At 42.2% G+C, this 16,773-nt stretch overlaps 5 protein-coding genes across 10 annotated transcripts in view; 2 read left to right on the top strand and 3 right to left on the bottom strand.

Moving 5' to 3' along the window:
• LOC108144419 (putative uncharacterized protein DDB_G0277255) overlaps nt 1-7,730 on the top strand; it is a 29,740-nt gene extending 22,010 nt beyond the window's left edge. The window contains 3 exon segments of the mRNA XM_017269270.2: nt 410-535; nt 538-789; nt 6,972-7,730. Of these exon segments, the coding sequence (XP_017124759.2) occupies nt 410-535; nt 538-783 (372 nt within the window). The 3' untranslated portion in view covers nt 784-789; nt 6,972-7,730.
• An 83-nt stretch (nt 7,731-7,813) lies between these two features.
• LOC108144421 lies at nt 7,814-12,504 on the top strand. 4 transcript variants are annotated; one of them, XM_041707790.1, is made up of 4 exons: nt 7,814-8,061; nt 8,119-8,254; nt 8,318-8,375; nt 12,078-12,504. In XM_041707790.1, the coding sequence occupies exons 2-4, from the start codon at nt 8,189-8,191 to the stop codon at nt 12,401-12,403; spliced, it is 450 nt and encodes a 149-aa protein (XP_041563724.1). In that variant the 5' UTR covers nt 7,814-8,061; nt 8,119-8,188; the 3' UTR covers nt 12,404-12,504. The 4 variants fall into 4 exon arrangements, with proteins under 4 accessions (XP_041563724.1, XP_041563723.1, XP_017124763.1 ...); XM_041707789.1 differs by having other exon boundaries at nt 7,814-8,031; XM_017269274.2 differs by having other exon boundaries at nt 8,045-8,254.
• LOC108144418 (aarF domain-containing kinase 1) lies at nt 8,496-11,400 on the bottom strand. Of its 2 annotated transcripts, none has more exons than XM_017269267.2 (4): nt 11,304-11,400; nt 9,824-10,948; nt 9,667-9,762; nt 8,496-9,600 (listed from the first exon to the last, which is right to left on the bottom strand). In XM_017269267.2, exons 2-4 carry the CDS (start codon nt 10,934-10,936, stop codon nt 9,241-9,243), a joined length of 1,569 nt encoding a protein of 522 aa, XP_017124756.1. In that variant the 5' UTR covers nt 10,937-10,948; nt 11,304-11,400; the 3' UTR covers nt 8,496-9,240. The 2 variants fall into 2 exon arrangements, with proteins under 2 accessions (XP_017124756.1, XP_017124757.1); XM_017269268.2 differs by lacking the exon at nt 11,304-11,400 and adding an exon at nt 11,019-11,145.
• On the bottom strand, nt 11,385-16,129 carry LOC108144415 (probable ribonuclease ZC3H12C). 2 transcript variants are annotated; one of them, XM_041707788.1, is made up of 7 exons: nt 15,863-16,129; nt 14,311-14,418; nt 14,054-14,257; nt 13,281-13,993; nt 12,999-13,220; nt 12,809-12,934; nt 11,385-11,497 (listed from the first exon to the last, which is right to left on the bottom strand). In XM_041707788.1, exons 1-7 carry the CDS (start codon nt 16,019-16,021, stop codon nt 11,494-11,496), a joined length of 1,536 nt encoding a protein of 511 aa, XP_041563722.1. In that variant the 5' UTR covers nt 16,022-16,129; the 3' UTR covers nt 11,385-11,493. The 2 variants fall into 2 exon arrangements, with proteins under 2 accessions (XP_041563722.1, XP_017124754.1); XM_017269265.2 differs by lacking the exon at nt 11,385-11,497 and having other exon boundaries at nt 12,506-12,934.
• On the bottom strand, nt 14,562-15,688 carry LOC108144420. The gene is made up of 3 exons (XM_017269271.2): nt 15,290-15,688; nt 15,112-15,230; nt 14,562-15,051 (listed from the first exon to the last, which is right to left on the bottom strand). The coding sequence occupies exons 1-3, from the start codon at nt 15,578-15,580 to the stop codon at nt 14,835-14,837; spliced, it is 627 nt and encodes a 208-aa protein (XP_017124760.1). The 5' UTR covers nt 15,581-15,688; the 3' UTR covers nt 14,562-14,834.
• Nucleotides 16,130-16,773: the final 644 nt, after the last annotated feature.

The raw sequence follows: 16,773 nt of genomic DNA on the forward strand, positions 1-16,773 counted from the left end.
AAAATTATTTTTCAAAGATTTAATTAATCATGCAGATATTTTATTTCCTCTGGCCTAAAACAATTTGCTAGAAGTTAAATATTAAATAGTCAAGCCCTAACGAAAAAAGTAGCGTTAGCGAAAAAGAAGAAATAAAGCTACCATCGAATATCGAAAACTGGTTCTTAAGTCTTACTTACAGCTCTCCTAAATCTCTTAAAAATTATAAACTATTCACATCATGGAACTTGTGATATCTTTAAATAAATGCCTTAGTGATTGATATATATGATTTTTTTTCCATTGAGGCTGTCCCAAATGCAATACATTTTGTCTTCCTGTAGTGACAGCTCTCCTTAAACACGGCCAATCATTGGCTCAATCTTGAGCACAAACTAACCCATCTTCAATTTACTGCCCCACCACACAGAGCGGTTACTTTGACTGCGACGACGACGATGAGAGCTACTCTGAGCAGTCGCTGATGGACGACGAGTACGATGAGTTCGACTGCAGTGCGGAGGAGCTACAGGCGGTGATGACAGGAGCTCGGGAGGGGGGGATGTGCCCCCGATCCGGATCCCCTGCTGTCCACTCGACCCCAACTATGACGAGGTGCACAAAGGGGATCCGGATTCCCGTTCACCGGACTCACACACTCCGCCGGAATCTCTGGGACATCGGTTGGCCATCGATTTTGATTTAATTAACGCCACTTGCAGCCAAGTGCTGCAAAATTGTGAAACATTCAACGAATTGAGTCTGCTAGATGCTGCCACCGGATCAGAGCGTCCTTTCACGTAAATCCAGGTAGGTGTAGGTGTACGTGTAGGTGAAGGTGTGCAGAATGCGAGTATTACGTGTGTTGTCTGTGGGGCATTTTGTGAATTCCTGAGCGCTGTATGACAACCATTTCTCTGGGGGCTTTGATTTCACCTGTCGCTGGTCAAAGTGCTTTCCATCTATCTAACCAGGGATATGGTTGCTGGCCAAAAATCCAGTGCGGACTCGCATTCGCACTCGCAGATTGCTATAGCAATTTCTCATTCGTTTCCTGGCAGCGAGAGTGAAACTGAAATTGGGGTTTATGCAAAAATGGGCAAATTGCATTTTATTCGAGGAAAACGTAGCCAAATAAAAGGAAGCTGAATGTCGACTAAAAGCTACCCTGTTTTTCTGGAAATACTGTTTGGTGAGTGGATAAATTCGGATTAAACACTACTATTGTTTCGTAAAATTTAACAATTTTTAAAATGTTAAAATAAAATTTTTGTGGTTTTAAAAGAAGGCCTAAAATAACAGTTTTTCAGTATAGAAATGAATCTTTAAAGCTTTGGAGTTATATTATTTATTATTATATAAATACTTCTATTATTGCCTATTAAATGAATACCTTTTTAGCATTAAAATAAATAACTGCCTGTGGTTTATTAAAAACTAAACTTTCATTTTTAGGAAAACTTGCTTTTGTTTGTAAATTTGAAGTAATTGTACAATGAAAATTTGAATTAAAACAATTTGTCATTATTCTTAAAGTGCTATTTATAATATAAGAACAACATATATTGTGATGCATTCCATTGGCTCTCATTAAAAACATAGTTATCTTTTCAAGAGTTAATAAAAGTCCACATTCCAAATTTTATTACCCAAAATCTAATGGGTTCAGGAATCCTTTTGTCCATAAATCATGAATACTTTTAAGGACCGTAAACACTGTAGTAACTGTTATACCCTTGAACTCAATGAATGCCGGGTACAAAAATGCCGCTGAGTTGGCAAAGCTTAGCCCAAAGCCTGGCCAGCGAAATTCTGGGGGGGATTGGGTGGGTGGTTGGACCACAACAGTGGCAAAATGGCCTGGCACTTGGTCAGTTTATTGCATTTAGTCAAGTTTCGCCGTTTGCATGGACGATTGCTGGCAACAAATGAAATGCGGTGCTCGGAGGTTGCATAAATGCAAAAACTGGGGTGTTGCAGAGGCTGTGGGCCAGCTAAATTTGATTTTCGCACATCCACACACACACACACACACTTTCGGAAGCAGGAAATTTTCCATATTTGTTGAGGGCTCAAAGCAATATGCAAAACATGCACTTCCGTTTGTTTTTTCCCCTTGCCATTTTTTTGTTTGTTTTGCATTAAACTTGCCATGCTGCTCTCGTTTTATATTAAAGGACTTTTTGTTTGCTCGCTTATTCAATTGAAATGCAATGCAGGCCAACAAAGAGCACAAAACCCAAGCGGAAACTATGAAAAATTCATTGCCATCAGAACGGCAAGCGGCAAAAATGGCAAATCGAGAGCGGAACTTAAATCGAATTACATTTACCAAATGAAATTTAAAGAGCCGCTCCTTGCCAAGTGAATAATGACTGCTACAAGCGGTGGCAATAAATAGGATGCTCCTCGTCTGGCAATCCTCTATCCTCTATTTAGTCCCCCGCTTCCCCCCTCGCCCACACATTCCCTTTCCTTCCCATTTTCGCCATGCTCCGCTGCTCGCTGGCAGCCAAAGCGTCCAAAGCCTACCATCTAAGCCCCGGAGGCTTAATGTCTACAATGATGCACTGGAAACCATTTTTTGGTCCTGATGTTATAAGTTGTTTTATTTTGAAACCCTAAAATAAACTTTAAATATCCGAATTTATTCTCTTACCTTATTTCCAATGTTAAAATTACACTGGATATTGCATAATTGCAAAGATTATTAAAAGTTCCTTTGACGATATTGAGAAAGCTTTTAAAAAATTAATAGAAAAAGGTTTTAACCTGCATTAAGAGATTATCTTTAGCCAAATTATTAATAATATTTAATTTCTTCTTATAGTTTTTAAACAACTAAATCATTTTACTCATACCAGTTTATCTTGTGTAATCGAATTGTATTGCTTACCGAAAGAGAACATACATTTTTTTTCAGTGCACAATACTGCGCGTAACATGTTGCCAATGTGTGTGCTCGAATATGTGTGTGTGGGTGTGGGTGTTGACCAAGTGCATTGGCTGTTGTTTAACCTTCTCCCAAAAGGAGCAGCACCCGAGAGCTGCGCCAGCTGTTGGAGCTTTTGGAGCTGTTGGAGCTGTTGGCCACTTGCCAGGCGCCCAGTGGAATTCCGCTTGGCTGGAAGACAATGCACTTAAAGGGGATGCTGGCCCAAAAAACATGGGCTCCGGCTCACATCGCTCTGCCCATGTCAGCTACTTATGCAATTTCTGCCCACGGGGCGCTGGGCGCTATTGAAAAATCATTTTACCTTAGATTTTCCGACATGGCCAATTGGCCATGTTGGCCACCTTCACACACACACACACACAGAAAGCCATTTAGACAGTAGCGCCAGCCATTAAACCATGCTCACAAAATTTAATTTTACGCAATGGCCATAGAAGCTAAAACATTTTGTGTGCAGGTTTTTATTATCAATTTACCATTTCAACAGTGGTCGCCATTTCATGGCTGTCCTAATGCCAATAAAACTAGCATAAACCTTTACGTTGCACAAGGGCAGAAGTAAATGATAAAATAATGGAATGATAATAATAATAAATAAATGATAATAATAATAAATAAATCAGTTTAAATTATAAAAAAATTTATCTATAAAGTCTTTTTAAATAAATTGAACAATTTTAAAAAAAAAACTATCCATCCAAATAGATTTTAGCCAAAATATTTGAACAATTTTATAAACTGTTTTGTATAAAATTTTTTAAAATAAATTGTTTTTTGCTAAGGAATTAAGGAGCAAGTTAAGGAACAATGAAATAGTTATGTGCAGCTTAATTGAATCATTCTGTCTGATATAATTCTTTTTAGTTCTCGATAAGGTATTGTATATAAATGGTGTTTAGACGTGCGGCTTTTTAGAAAAAATAAGCAGTAGACTGCTGTTTATTTTTTTTTGACAAATCATTAATTTTCCAGCTTTTCTCCCAAGTAGTTTCTCAGATTAATGAACGCCAGTTCCCCTAAATCAAACTTTTAAGTCCCTTGCGGTCTGCTATTGACGGCCAAACCAAGCTAAAGTGCTCCTAACCACGGTGCACTGCAAATCCGAATGCAATTGCCATTAGAGTACGACCGCAGTACGCCCACAGGCCACGCCCCCGCTTAATGAGGCTTGATTTAATTAATGCCGCATTACCTACGTGGCCGGAGGATGAAGTCCCTGACTGGCGGACCCCGGGGTCCTGAATCGGGAATCGCAACGGCCGGATGGCAATTGGAAATTGGATGTGGCTGGAGGGGGACAGTGGGGAGTGCAGTGGAGCGGCGACAGGATGAACCACATTGCCATTTGCTGATGATGATAATTTATTGCCCCGAAGGGCTTACAGAGGCACCATGCCCCCCCCCCGTCTTGTTCCCCTCCGACAACTGCGACTCCTTGGAGGAAACGATTTCCGTTTGGGCCTGCTTGGGGCGGCGTGGGCAAATATTTGCCATGGCTTTCTATTTCCCCAGCCAGGCCAAACAAATTGTTTACAATATTTATTGTTTGTTCGACGTTCTGCGGCCGTTGACAATGATGAAACGGCAACTTGGGCGATGGAGCCGCCCAGTCGGGAAATCAGCGCATGTGACTTGACCAAAGCAACGGGCAAAGGACTTTCCGCTCCAAACTGGAAAAGTCTGGGATGTCTGGGATGTCTGGGTCACGACAATCGGACGGCAATGGCGTCAATGCTCATTTCCGTCGACATATTTCCATTTCCTTTTTTCTTCGACATTTTGCTTCGCTTTCGCTGGCTGTTTGTCCAAGGATTACCAGCAGCTGGCACTCCTTCCGCAAGTCCGACGTCCTTCGCGTTTCGTCCTTTGCGCAAAGTGTAATTCATTAAACTTTATTGTCCAGCTCCCTTTCGTCTGAACTCGCTTTGAGTTCGACTCCAGTTTAATTTGTTTTGGCGGCAGGAAAACCTCATTTATGGCCCTTGTACAAACACAGCAACTTTTAAGCGTATATTTAAAAAACAAAGCACAGAAAACAAAAAACAAAAAACGCACACAAAATCATAATTAAAATTTTCAATAAAATCTGCGTAAGCATGGCGTAAAACAAACAGAACCGCCTTTGTTGGCTGCCTGCTAATTATAAATTATAATTTTCCCGATCCTTTTGTTGCCGAAAATTAATCTTAATGAAATTATTCAAACAAAAGTTTTGTGCAATCGCTCGGGCGGCGGTCGCATTTTCCTGCCCGCCGGCAATTAATTTCGCTCAACATTCATGGACAAAGTGAGAGCACGTTTCGATAATGAAAGCCGCCAACGGCCACGCCCCCCGCCCCACTCGTCACGCCTCCTACTAATTGTGCTAACAACTTGATTCCAGCTGAGCAACTTTCCACACTCGAAAAAAGCCTACACCACATAAAAGTGCCAGGACGAAAGTTTCTACCCTTTTTCCCCGTTTTGGCCAGCCCCCAAATGTATGCTATCTAATTGTTAAAGCATCGAGCAAATGCCACAGAATCAAAGCAGCTCCCCTCCCCTCTGTCGAGATGAAAATCAGATACGACCGCTCTTCAACTGCAGTTTCATAAATTTGAATTTCAAATTTAATACACACACACACACGCATGGGAAGAGGGGGGGAGGATTGGGGAACATAAGTGCCACAGATTCGACTCCCAGATACCTCAAAATTTAATTTTGAGCACAGGCTCAAAATCTAGATTTACGTGCTGACAGAGTGACAGGTGGTCTGATATCTGCAGCCTGTTGCTGACATCCAACTGAACTGGCAAATAGTAATGGATTGATAATTATTTCTAATTATGCAAGGCATTATGCTTGCACAAAATATCAGTTTACTTTATCATCTTTAAGGAAAACCTTAGCAAGTATTTAATACTCAATTTAAATATTTTATAAATTGCTACATATTTGTTCATTATTTAATATCAACATCTCATTTCAATGTAAACTTTTTTAACTGATATTTAAAAATGTATATTTTTCACTGTAATACAAATATTTTAATAATAAAAAACTTAGCAAATAAAAGTATTAAATACTCAACTTGAATATTTTTGGCTTTGATTTTACTCAATTGCGGTGTTTAGTTATTTTAAATATGTCAATATTAAATTTTTGTTCAATATTTAAATTGTCTTTTTCGGAATATATTATATGTTATATCTGAAATATCTCATTTGAATGTAAACCTTACTTACTTGATACACATAAAAATAAGTAATACATTTTAATATTTAATTTTAAATACTTTATGCATTGTGATATATATTATGATTTTATATTTTACTTAAAAAATCAAAACGAAATTTGAATTTAAGAGCTGTGTATTTTTTTTTTTACTATGCCTTGCTTTTAAGTAATATTATTTAATTTTAGTGATCTTTTAAAATAATGATTTTAAAATAAACAACAATGAATGGGTATATACCCATCATCGCTTTTGGTTAAAGCGCCTGCCACAAAGCAAAGTTTTCTCTCGATTCTAAAAGTTGTAAAGTTGTATCCTTATGCAAATTGATTTGTGTCGTGTGTTTCTGCTACAATTTCCACCCAGTCTCACCTTGTGCGTGTGGTCTCTGGTATTCGTATGTATTTATTTGATAAAGGTTTTCTATGGCTGACACTTTCAGTTTACATTGTTAACTTGGAGGCAAAACAAAACTATGTTAACATAGTCGGGGATAAATTAATTAAAATGTCAACGTGAATTTATCTTTTGATACCAATTTACGTGTGTACAGAACTTGACAAAAGTTGTATGTTTTTTGAAGATGGGGGGATGTCTTTAAGAAAGCCACCTGACAGGCATAATTTAAGCCAAACCCACAAAGAGTAGGTTTATGAATCTTTTATGAGCACAGACCTTGCATAAAAATTAAAATAAATTTCGTGTGTGATTTTAATGGGAGGGTGGGCCTGCATATGCATATATTTTCACTTAGCCATAGAGTAAACATGTCGCCCAGCCATTTATTTACCTTTCCTTTCCCCCTTTCTATTTACACAGGTGACGAACTAAAAGGACTCGGACTCTGCAGCTAATTAAAGTTTAACAATGGTCAGGAGCCCATTAATTGCATCTGACACCTCTTACAGTGGCTGCCAATTGTATGCGTACCCGCCCCTGGTGTTTGTGTTTCATTTATTTTCTTATTTTGATTTCAATTAAGTTCCGATGCAAACGGAGAACGAGGAATGCTAAAAATGTTTTACTGGTTAACAGGAAAGCTTTCGCTGCCATATATCCTATATAAATACGCAATATATAATATATACTTGTGTATATAGTTGATCAGTTTGCAAACGCGTGACAAAATATTCAAACACACACTCACACACAAATCGTAAATAAATTAATTGCGATTGGCGATTGTCGAATTGCAATTTCAATTTCAATTGAGACGGCGGAAATTCAATTGCAGCGAGCACTAGCGAAAATCCGAAACGTTTCCATCGATTATCAGTAAATATAAACCACATATGCAAAAACAATGAAATACAAATAGTGCCAATTTCATATTCATATATGAATCTATTCGAGTTGCAATGCAATGCAAACCAAACCAAAACGAAATACAAAGGGATTATGTAGCCAACAAAACTATTTAAAAATTCAATAAAATATGTATCTCTGAATCTATGTACGATAAAGGCTCGATGTTGGTAGTGCTTAAGTATTTAAGAATTTTCGTGTGATGCTTTTTATTCGTTCAATTGATTTCAAATCAAAGAGAAACATTGGAAATATATTTGTGTTGGAAAAGAACGAACTCTGTCTGCGGATTCCTTTTTCTTGTTGTTTTCTTTTTTCAAGGTTCAAAGGTCGTTCCTTGGCCGGAATGCGAAGGCACACAAAGCCAAAGCCATTAGCTTCAATTAAGCGTTTAACAACTGACGACTGACGGGCAGAATCCGGCGATAACAGCCGGCACAAACATTAAATGCAATCTGGCCGAGATAACTGGGCCTGCACCATCCGAGAGTTGGCCATTTGGTAAGTGGCAGTCAGTTGGCCCAGTTCGCTCATTAGTCTGTCTGCCAGGAATCCCCTGCAAGCGAAGACAAAGGTGCTAAAAAGTCCATCAAATGCTTAAAACGTAATCAGCGTTTTGGCCCAGTGTCGCCATATCTTATCGCTTTGACATGTGCCTTAGGCTTTAGAGTGAATCACGGTTAACGCTTTTGGCCAAAACAACTCATCTTGTGGGTCATTTCAACCGAAACATGGATCATCTGGGGGCCCTACTACTGGCCCTCTGCGTCTTCAGCTTCCTGCTCTTCCTGCTGCGCGTGAGTTCGCCCCATCTTGGCCAAGTTAGTACATCTCGCCAAGTATCGAGTTTCGTTTTTCAGGTGCTCCTGATTGCCTGCCGCTCGTTCCCGATGTCGCTGCGCCTAAAGGAGGAGCAAGGTGAGTGGGCAAACATAAATATTTGCCCCAGTTGGGCCACTGAACTTGTTCTTGAGATGAGTGAGAGAACGAGAGGGTTTCCCTCCCCGCGCTCCATAAATCATGGACGACATTAATATATATTTATGCGAGTGTTCCGACATATATCTATTTGCGCACATTTATCATATCGCCGCCTCATTAGATAAATTGCGAACGCGAACACGAACAAAACACAAAGCCCTGGCTCGACACTGGTTTTGTCACCTTATCAGCTAACGATTACAAAGCAAATATGTGTGTTCTTGGTTTTGGTTTGGGTTTTTGGCCTGCTGTCTGACCCATGCCCGGATGTCCTATCAATTTCGGTGGCCAGTAGTGCAGGTTAGTCGGGTTCGTCAGTTTGTCGGAGAACGGTTGTCTTCAACTTCAACAAAATCGTATCGATCAGCGCGTAGTAAAAATGGCACCTGCCTTAAACACAACGGTCAGCCCTCTTTTAAGTAATACTACTTCCGTGCTTAACACTACTACACTTTACACCACTGAAGCTACTATTCCGCCATCGGAATTCAATTACACAACTATCACCATTTATGTCGACGATGGTCCATACATGTTCTTCTATCCCAGCTATGTAGTTTACGTTGTGCTGGTCTTCTTCTTTGTCATAGCCTTTCCTTTGGCCATGATTTTGGTAAGCCTATCCCATAAACGAGTCACCCTTTCCTCCTGCTAATGATTAATCCGTTCTGTTCCGAAGAGCGCCAAACGCAAGCGGGAGGCAGGTGCCCGGAATCTCGCCCAGCAGAGACAACGAGGTAAGATTCCCTTTCCAGGCTCGTCCAGAGTTTTTGTACTTTTAATTTGGGGAGCCACACTTAGACTAAAAAACCTGCTTGAGTGCTTCGAGGAAACCGAAATTGATCAGTCCCAGGTAGAGGTAGTAGCAGTTGAGCTTGAGCAGCTCCCATCGCTCGCGCACCCGCAGCCAGAGGATTCGCGAGGAGGAGCCGGCTGAGCCGGCGGCAGCCTGTTGGGAGCGCTGTTCGGCGTACGAGGATTGCACACAGCACTTGGACATGACCCAGAAGGCGGTCATGCGGTTCTGGGTGCGCAGCGTGGACTCGATGCCGCGGATCAGGTCGTTGGTCTTCAGAATGAGCAGCATTTGGCGGTCCACCTGCTCCAGAACGTCGGAAATATGCGGCAGCACCAGCGAAGTGTTGTTCTGCAGCGTGTTCTTCTGTGGAATCATAGGAAATCATAGCTTTGAGTAAGTCGAGGGGGAGCAGCTTAGTTTCGAACGCACCTCTTCTTTGGAATATTTAACTTTGGTGAGGCCCTGCATCACCGTCTCCCAAGGACGTCCCGTCACCATGCACGCAAACAGACCATAAAGATCGCCCTGGAAGTGGGAATATAGATTAGATGGGTTAAGGTTCGACTGCATCACCCAACTAATTTACCTTGATGCCCAGCTGCTCGCTGTGCAGCCGCATTGCCTTGCGATCCACATTGAGAATGCTTAGCCAGAGTTTGGAGTAGTCGTACCGGAACTTGTCCGTCAGATTGGCATACAGCCCATGGTCCAGCAGAACGATTTCCAGGCTGTCCTTTGGCGTGCGCCGCACCAGGATGTTGCCGGGATGCGGATCGCTGTGCACGAAGCCGGTGCGGAAGATCATCTCGGAGTACAGCTGCCCGATGCGATTGGCCACCGCAAAGGTGTCGATTTTGTTACGCCGGATGTAGTCGAGGTCCGTGACATGACCACCCTCCAGATACTCCATGACTAGGACGCGAGACGAGCTGTATTTCCAGTAGATCTTGGGCACCCGCAGCCAGGAGTACTTCTCGAACTGCTTGGCCACCTTCTCGGCGTTGCGTCCCTCGTTGAGGAAGTCCAGTTCGATGGGCAGGTTCTTCTTGGACTCCTCCACCAGCCAGTGGATCTTGAAGTCGGGGAATATGCGCGCCAGGACATTGACGGCCAGTTCCATGGTCTTCATGTCCACGCGAGAATTGCCCTTGACATAGGGATGTTGCACCTTCACGGCCACCACCTCGCCGCTTTTGAGTCGCGCCTTGTGCACCTGGGCCAGGGAAGCAGTGCCCAGGGGCTCCCGCTCGAAGCTGTCGAAGATGTCCTCCGGATTGCAGCGCAGATCCTGCCGAATCACCTTGTACAGATCCTCGATGGGGTTCTGCGGCGCATCGGAGTGCAGCACCTTCATGGTCTGCACGAACTCCTTGGGCAGCAGGTACTCCAAGGCACCGATGTGCTGGCCCACCTTGATGTAGACGCCCTTGTTGATGCATATCAACTGCAGCAGCTTCTCGGCGGCTATCTTGTGGACGCGGCTCTTCGCCGCCTTGTACTCCGACGTCTCCTTATCCCAATCCCTGTAGTAGAGCTCCCGCTTGTAGGTGAGTGCCACGTCCACGACGGCGGCGGCGGATCGGGACAGCCGGACGATGCCCAACGAGTTGGGATCGTAGTCATTGGTGTGCAGGCTCCAGCCGGCGGAGGCCAGTCCGGTGCCCACAATGCCGTAGCCCAGAACGCGACGCAGCAGCATCTCCTCCTCCGGCTGAAATACAGAGATTGTTCAGTCTGGTGGTCCGAGAAGAAAAAACCAACAGGTGTCAGTGGCGATTAACCTTGGCGCTTTCACCTCCGTTTAAACGCGCACTTGGTACTGAACTACGGAGTCGCTGAGTCACACTTTGCACTTTGCCCTCTGGCAAACTGAATTTGGGCAAATCGCACACACTTAACCTGTTGCAGCTTCGCACACATTTTCATTTACATTTTCCACATTTACATTTCCCACATGCAGCGACGCAAACTTTCACCTCGGCGATTTGGCCCGCGCCATTATGTAAACACCTGAATGAAGGTGAGCCGATGCTCACTTTGGAATACCTGCCAATAGTTTCACTTACTCGATTTTGTGCGCTTCAGGTGGCGCCGCGTTTTTGACGGCGCGTAGGTGTTGTAATAACAAAGTCTGTGATTAAATTGAAGCGCCTCCGACTTTTTCGTGGCGCCAACAGCTGTTCGGCTGACGTCACAGCAGCTGATCCAACAGCAAAGTTCAAGGGCGTAGCCAGGGTCTTACGGAAGGGGATTGAGTTAACTGAAAATATTAAAAACATTACTTTATTAAAGAGGATAGCCTAGGTGCATACTTAAAACAAGAAATTTAAATCATTGGTTCACGTTTTGCATAATCCCTTTTTTATAGTTGACTACGCCCTTGGCTAACGGCTAGCGGTTAACATAAAGCGGTTAGCAGAGCAAAGCAATTACTGTTAATTTAAATTGGAACTTTAATGTATTCAACTTTTATTTGATTTGATGATTATTTAAATCATTAATTGTAAGTTATTTTTGTATTACATATTATATGCCTTTTGCAAGCTAAATTTGATACTCATCTGATTTAAAAGACAGTTTATTTTTGTTCAAAATTAAATTTAAATATAAAGTTTAATAGTATTTGTAAATGTAGTATAAATATAAGTACTAATTAAACTCTTAAATATATTTTTATAGTTATACATCCTTATAACTTAGTTTTTAATTCTAAGTTTTGTTTGCTTGAAAAAGAAAATAATCTTATTGTAAAGTTAACTAATTTAAAAAAAATTGTAGTTATAAAAGTAAAATGAGGGGAGGCATTTCTAAAATCAAATTGATCTCCCTTTCTCCCGCAGCCCGTCGCCAAATGGAGATTAATGTGACGAACAGTTGCAACGGCGGCTCCGGCGGAGCCACCAACGCTTGCATGACCACCCAGGACGAGGTAACTGTGCTGCCCAAAACCTTGGATCTGCCGCCCAGCTACGATGAGGCCGCTTTCAGCGATCGAAAGCAGGACAGCACCCTGACCATAGCCACCAGCTTGGAGGCGAGCAACCCCAATTTGGCGGCTGGAATCAACGAACCACCGCCAGTTTACGAGGCAAACGTGGCCACCACGACCACATCGACCACCACCACCACCGTGTTTTTGGTCAACGGCCAGCCACCAGTGGTGTAACTCGGAAATGCGTTTCACAGAAATCTTACATTATTCTTATTTCTACACCTTACAAAACACCTGTACAGTTTTGCTATGTAAATAAACTTTGCTCCTCGAAACTTGTTTTTATCCAGCCCCACCTATATTTACATTGTTCCCGGTAAGATGAGTGATTGCCGCAAATTAATTCTGAGTTCTGACCAACCTAACACTACTTAAAAGACAATACCAGGAAAAATTGCAGGGATCGCAAATAAACCTAGTAACTCAAAAGCTTTATACACGAAACTAAACCAATTTTAACATAAATAATAAAGGCGTAGCTAACAAAATGACCACAGGGATTAGCAACGCAAAATTTCGTCAAGTTTAGGTCCCCATCGGCCGTAGGGATCTTTGGGAAGAATGAATATATTGTCGCACCACGTGTAGCCAAGAACGCGATTCTCGACGATCATTTTAAAGGCAGGACTTTCATCAATGAGGTCTCTGTAGTTGTCGTTGGAAACTACGGCAGCATTCCATTCGTATGCCAGCTGCAAAATGAAGCTAAAAACGAATAATATAAGTGGCATTTTCCTGTAGCAAAAAAAAGATAATCTATAAAGCTCACCGATCATCGTAGCTGGATGACATTTGACCAGGAAGATTTTTGCATGGCGTAAAAACTATCTTGCCCTCCTTGTGCAACTTGTCCAAAAGCTCGGGATTTGAGGATTTATAGAAGTTCTTCCGAAACATTGGCACTACAGCCTTGCAATTGTGGCCCATTTTGTCGAAGTATTGCAAGCAATACATTATTCCCTCCGAGGAAAACACATTCGAATTTCCATGGCTGTTGGCAAAATATAGAATAAATATACAGATAATCGAGAGTCTGTTGGAAAAAACTTACGCAAAGGCCACATTGCTACCGTCAATGATAATAGACCTCTTGTTCGTTTTCGGCTTGCTACTGGTCTCTCCTGTCTCCTCCGAAGGATTAAATGTGTTGCTATTGTAGTCTCCAAGTTTTTTCTTTTCGGCAGTGGTGAAAAAGCCGTCATTCATCCGGCCGCTTTTCTCTTTGGTCTTTTTCTCAAGCCTTGTGCTCCTCCCTTTCTTTTTGCCCTTCACTAACGGCGGTGAATATGATGGAAGTGGTATGTAATCTTCTCCACCAACAAACCCAATGGTGTCCTCAATATTAATTACTGAATCGTTGTTGTCTGCAACTGGACTGGGCACTCGTTCCGGGCTATCCACCAAGTTGATGGTGGACTCTGCCTTCGTGATGGTTGAGTATAAAACTTCATTGTCTGATTTGGTTTTTATACGCAAGGCAGCCTCTCTTTTGCTATCTTCAACTATCTTCGGTGTTGTTAGAGACTCGGCGCGACGCTGGCAAGCCTTAAAGATTTTATCACTTGTGCAGGGCTCATCATCGCTATCATCGCTTTCATCGCTATCATGGCTATCACCTTTATCTCCATCATCATCATCAATGTTTATGGAGACATTTGGAGTCTCCAGCAGCACGCAATCATCATCGTCGCTGCTCGGTAACTCCTCGATGATTTCACCGTCTTCAATTGTGTCATTTCGATGTTTGAAAACACTTTCAGCGATCTGTATTTCAAAGGAAATAAGCATATAAACAAAGTACATAATATTGCTGAAAACGTTTACCTTTTGCGGCCTGTAGAACTTTGGTTTCGGCAACAGGGGATTCTTTTTCGGTGACTCTTTGCTACGAAAGTCCAATCTGCGCTTAATATTAGGGTTTTTTTGTACCTTGTATTTTTTCTTTATCGAGCTGAGCAGTTTTGATATCACTTCGCGATCACGTTTCTTTTTTTGAATAGCCTTGCGTTGTAGTCTTTTTGGTGAGTTCTGCAAAAGATCGCATGCCATTATTGGGTTATCTTTGAATAACGATTAGTTACCTTAGCTTTGAGGTCCCTGAACTTCTTGAACCACTTGGTTTGAGACAGAGCATTTGGTCTGGGCATTTCGCCGCTGGTGCTGGAGACCACTATATCTTGTGTTGCTGCCTATTTGGGAAAAGAAATTTATTTAATATCATGAGAATGTGACTCGATCGTATGTTTGGAAAAGTAATTCCACTGTTACTTTTCCTACTTACTGCGATTTAATATTTCTTTGGTTCTTTAAGTGATTTTAGAAAAACTACACGTTTTGGTACATCATTTACATCAAGTTTATTAATTATGAGCTGGAGTCTACAGGGCTTACGTATATATCTAGGCGTACACACTAACTAGGAAAATGATTTTGATTACACTTGACTTAAGAGTAAAATTAAATAGATGCATGGCAGAGAAGTTTCCCTGGTACAACGTACATCGAACGCCTTGCAGTCAAACGAGGTAAAACGGCCAGTAAGTACACAACTCAACAGCAGTAAACAAAGCAGCCCCGTCGCATTCTGATCCCCTTCAACTCCAGTCTACTGCTTCTTCTTTAGATCGCTAATCTCGCTGCGTATGTTGGCCCGGGCCATCTCCTCGTACTTGTCGTGGTAGTCTCCGGTGGCATAGATGGAGGGTATCATCAGCAGGGTCTCCAGCACCTTGATGCGCATGGCCTTGTAAGTGGCATCGTCCAGATTGGCGTACTCCGAGCGGAGTAGAGTCGTATAGTGTTTGTATTCCTCCGGCGAAGAGCTTGAGTAGTGCAAAATGGCGGAGAGTTAGCGAGAGGAGGATGGGTTAAGAGATACTCACGCAAGCACCACCAGGTCCACATCTTGCAGCAAATTGGCCTCGTCGTCATGGCACCAGGTTAATTGGTTCTCAGGGGTCTTGCGCCCCAGCAGATTGCAAACCAGGCTCTTGGCATGGTCCTGTTTAAGGTATAAGACTCCAGATAGAAGGGTTTATCCAGCACGGGATTCTTACTCACATCCTCGATGACGGCATCCTGGCAGAACTCCTCGAAGACCTCGCAGTTCTGCTCGGCACAGCTGCGGTTGCCGTCGAAGTGATAGTACTGGAAGAAGGCGGCCAGCACGATGTTCGGGTTGGCCACGCCAGCCAGGTGCGGCTCCTTGCGCTTCATCATCTCCTGCCAGTTGTGGTAGGCGCGTGCGGGATCCTTGGAGCTGAGGTGCTGCTGGATGCGGTCGAACCACTCGTTGGCCACCTGCTCGGGCACATCGTGGTGCTCGCACACCTTCTTCCAGATCTTCTCCATGCTTGGTGGGTTTTTTTTGGTATAAAACTTTGGCCTCTGGGATGCGGATTTGCTGGCCTAGACAGCGATGATTCAGTTGGCTGGACCTGGTGTGTCTGGAACTTTTCACTATTCGCTGGGAATGTGGGAAGTTGGGCGCCGGCGATTGCGCACTGCCCAACAGCGCCCCCACCACCACTTGGTCTTCACTCGCGGGAAAACAGAATCGGCGCGTGTCACCGACGCGAACTCGGAAATGTCGCCAAAATGCGGTTTATTGTAAAACAAAAACTCTAAACTTACCGCGTTACTAGGAGCAGAGGGTGCATCTATTTGGAGATCGACGGCTGATAATTTGAGAAGGATTTCTGAAGCCTTGGCGGAGACCAAACCCTTCTTATGCCACTGCTGTTTCGTCTTTTTGTTCTTTTGGTGTCTCCTGTTCTTTTTGGTCTTGCCCATTATTGGCCCAACACGTTTTATTTATGGCAAACAAATAATTAAAACTCTCTATCTTTATTAAACTCTGCAATAGGCAACCAGCTGATTTAGCAATGTGCGTGTTTTGGTATTTTTCCAAGCGCTAGACACTTTCCACAGCGTGGAAAGGGCGCGAATTAAAAGGCGCTAGGATATTTTTGTAGGGCTGTCGCCTACGTATTTTTTAAAAACAAATCATGGATTACCTATCCCAGATTATGTTCATGATTAATTCAACCATTTATCAATAATTGCTTTTTTAAATAATTAAATACATTCTTCAATTGTGTTAATTCGGGTAATTAAATCGATACACTTAATTTGAAAATCGATACACTTGTTCAGCATATGAAATATATGTATCTGAATATTTATATTATTTGTTTTTTCGTTAATATAAAACTATTGGGAATAAATTAAATGTTTTAAAAATAATCTTAATTATGTTTATTTGTTATAGAATAGTTATTTTGTATTTGTACAGCAAATAATTATTCCAAGCTGCACAATTCATTGGTCTTATTCAGCAGAACAACATGAACGTTGAACACTGAGAGCGTATGATCAATGATCATGATGTAAAAATTCTTCCATCAGAATCTGCAAAAAATGAGCTTAAAAATATTACTCTACCTTTTCTTGATACATGATACAAATCTGCTAGCCTATATCGATGGTGTTAATATCACTAAGAACAATTAAAAAATCGGAATGTAACAAAAAAAAATATATAT

This window comes from Drosophila elegans, unplaced genomic scaffold (assembly GCF_018152505.1).
Source record: "Drosophila elegans isolate 14027-0461.03 unplaced genomic scaffold, ASM1815250v1 contig_183, whole genome shotgun sequence".
NCBI classification, from domain to species: Eukaryota; Metazoa; Arthropoda; class Insecta; order Diptera; family Drosophilidae; genus Drosophila; species Drosophila elegans.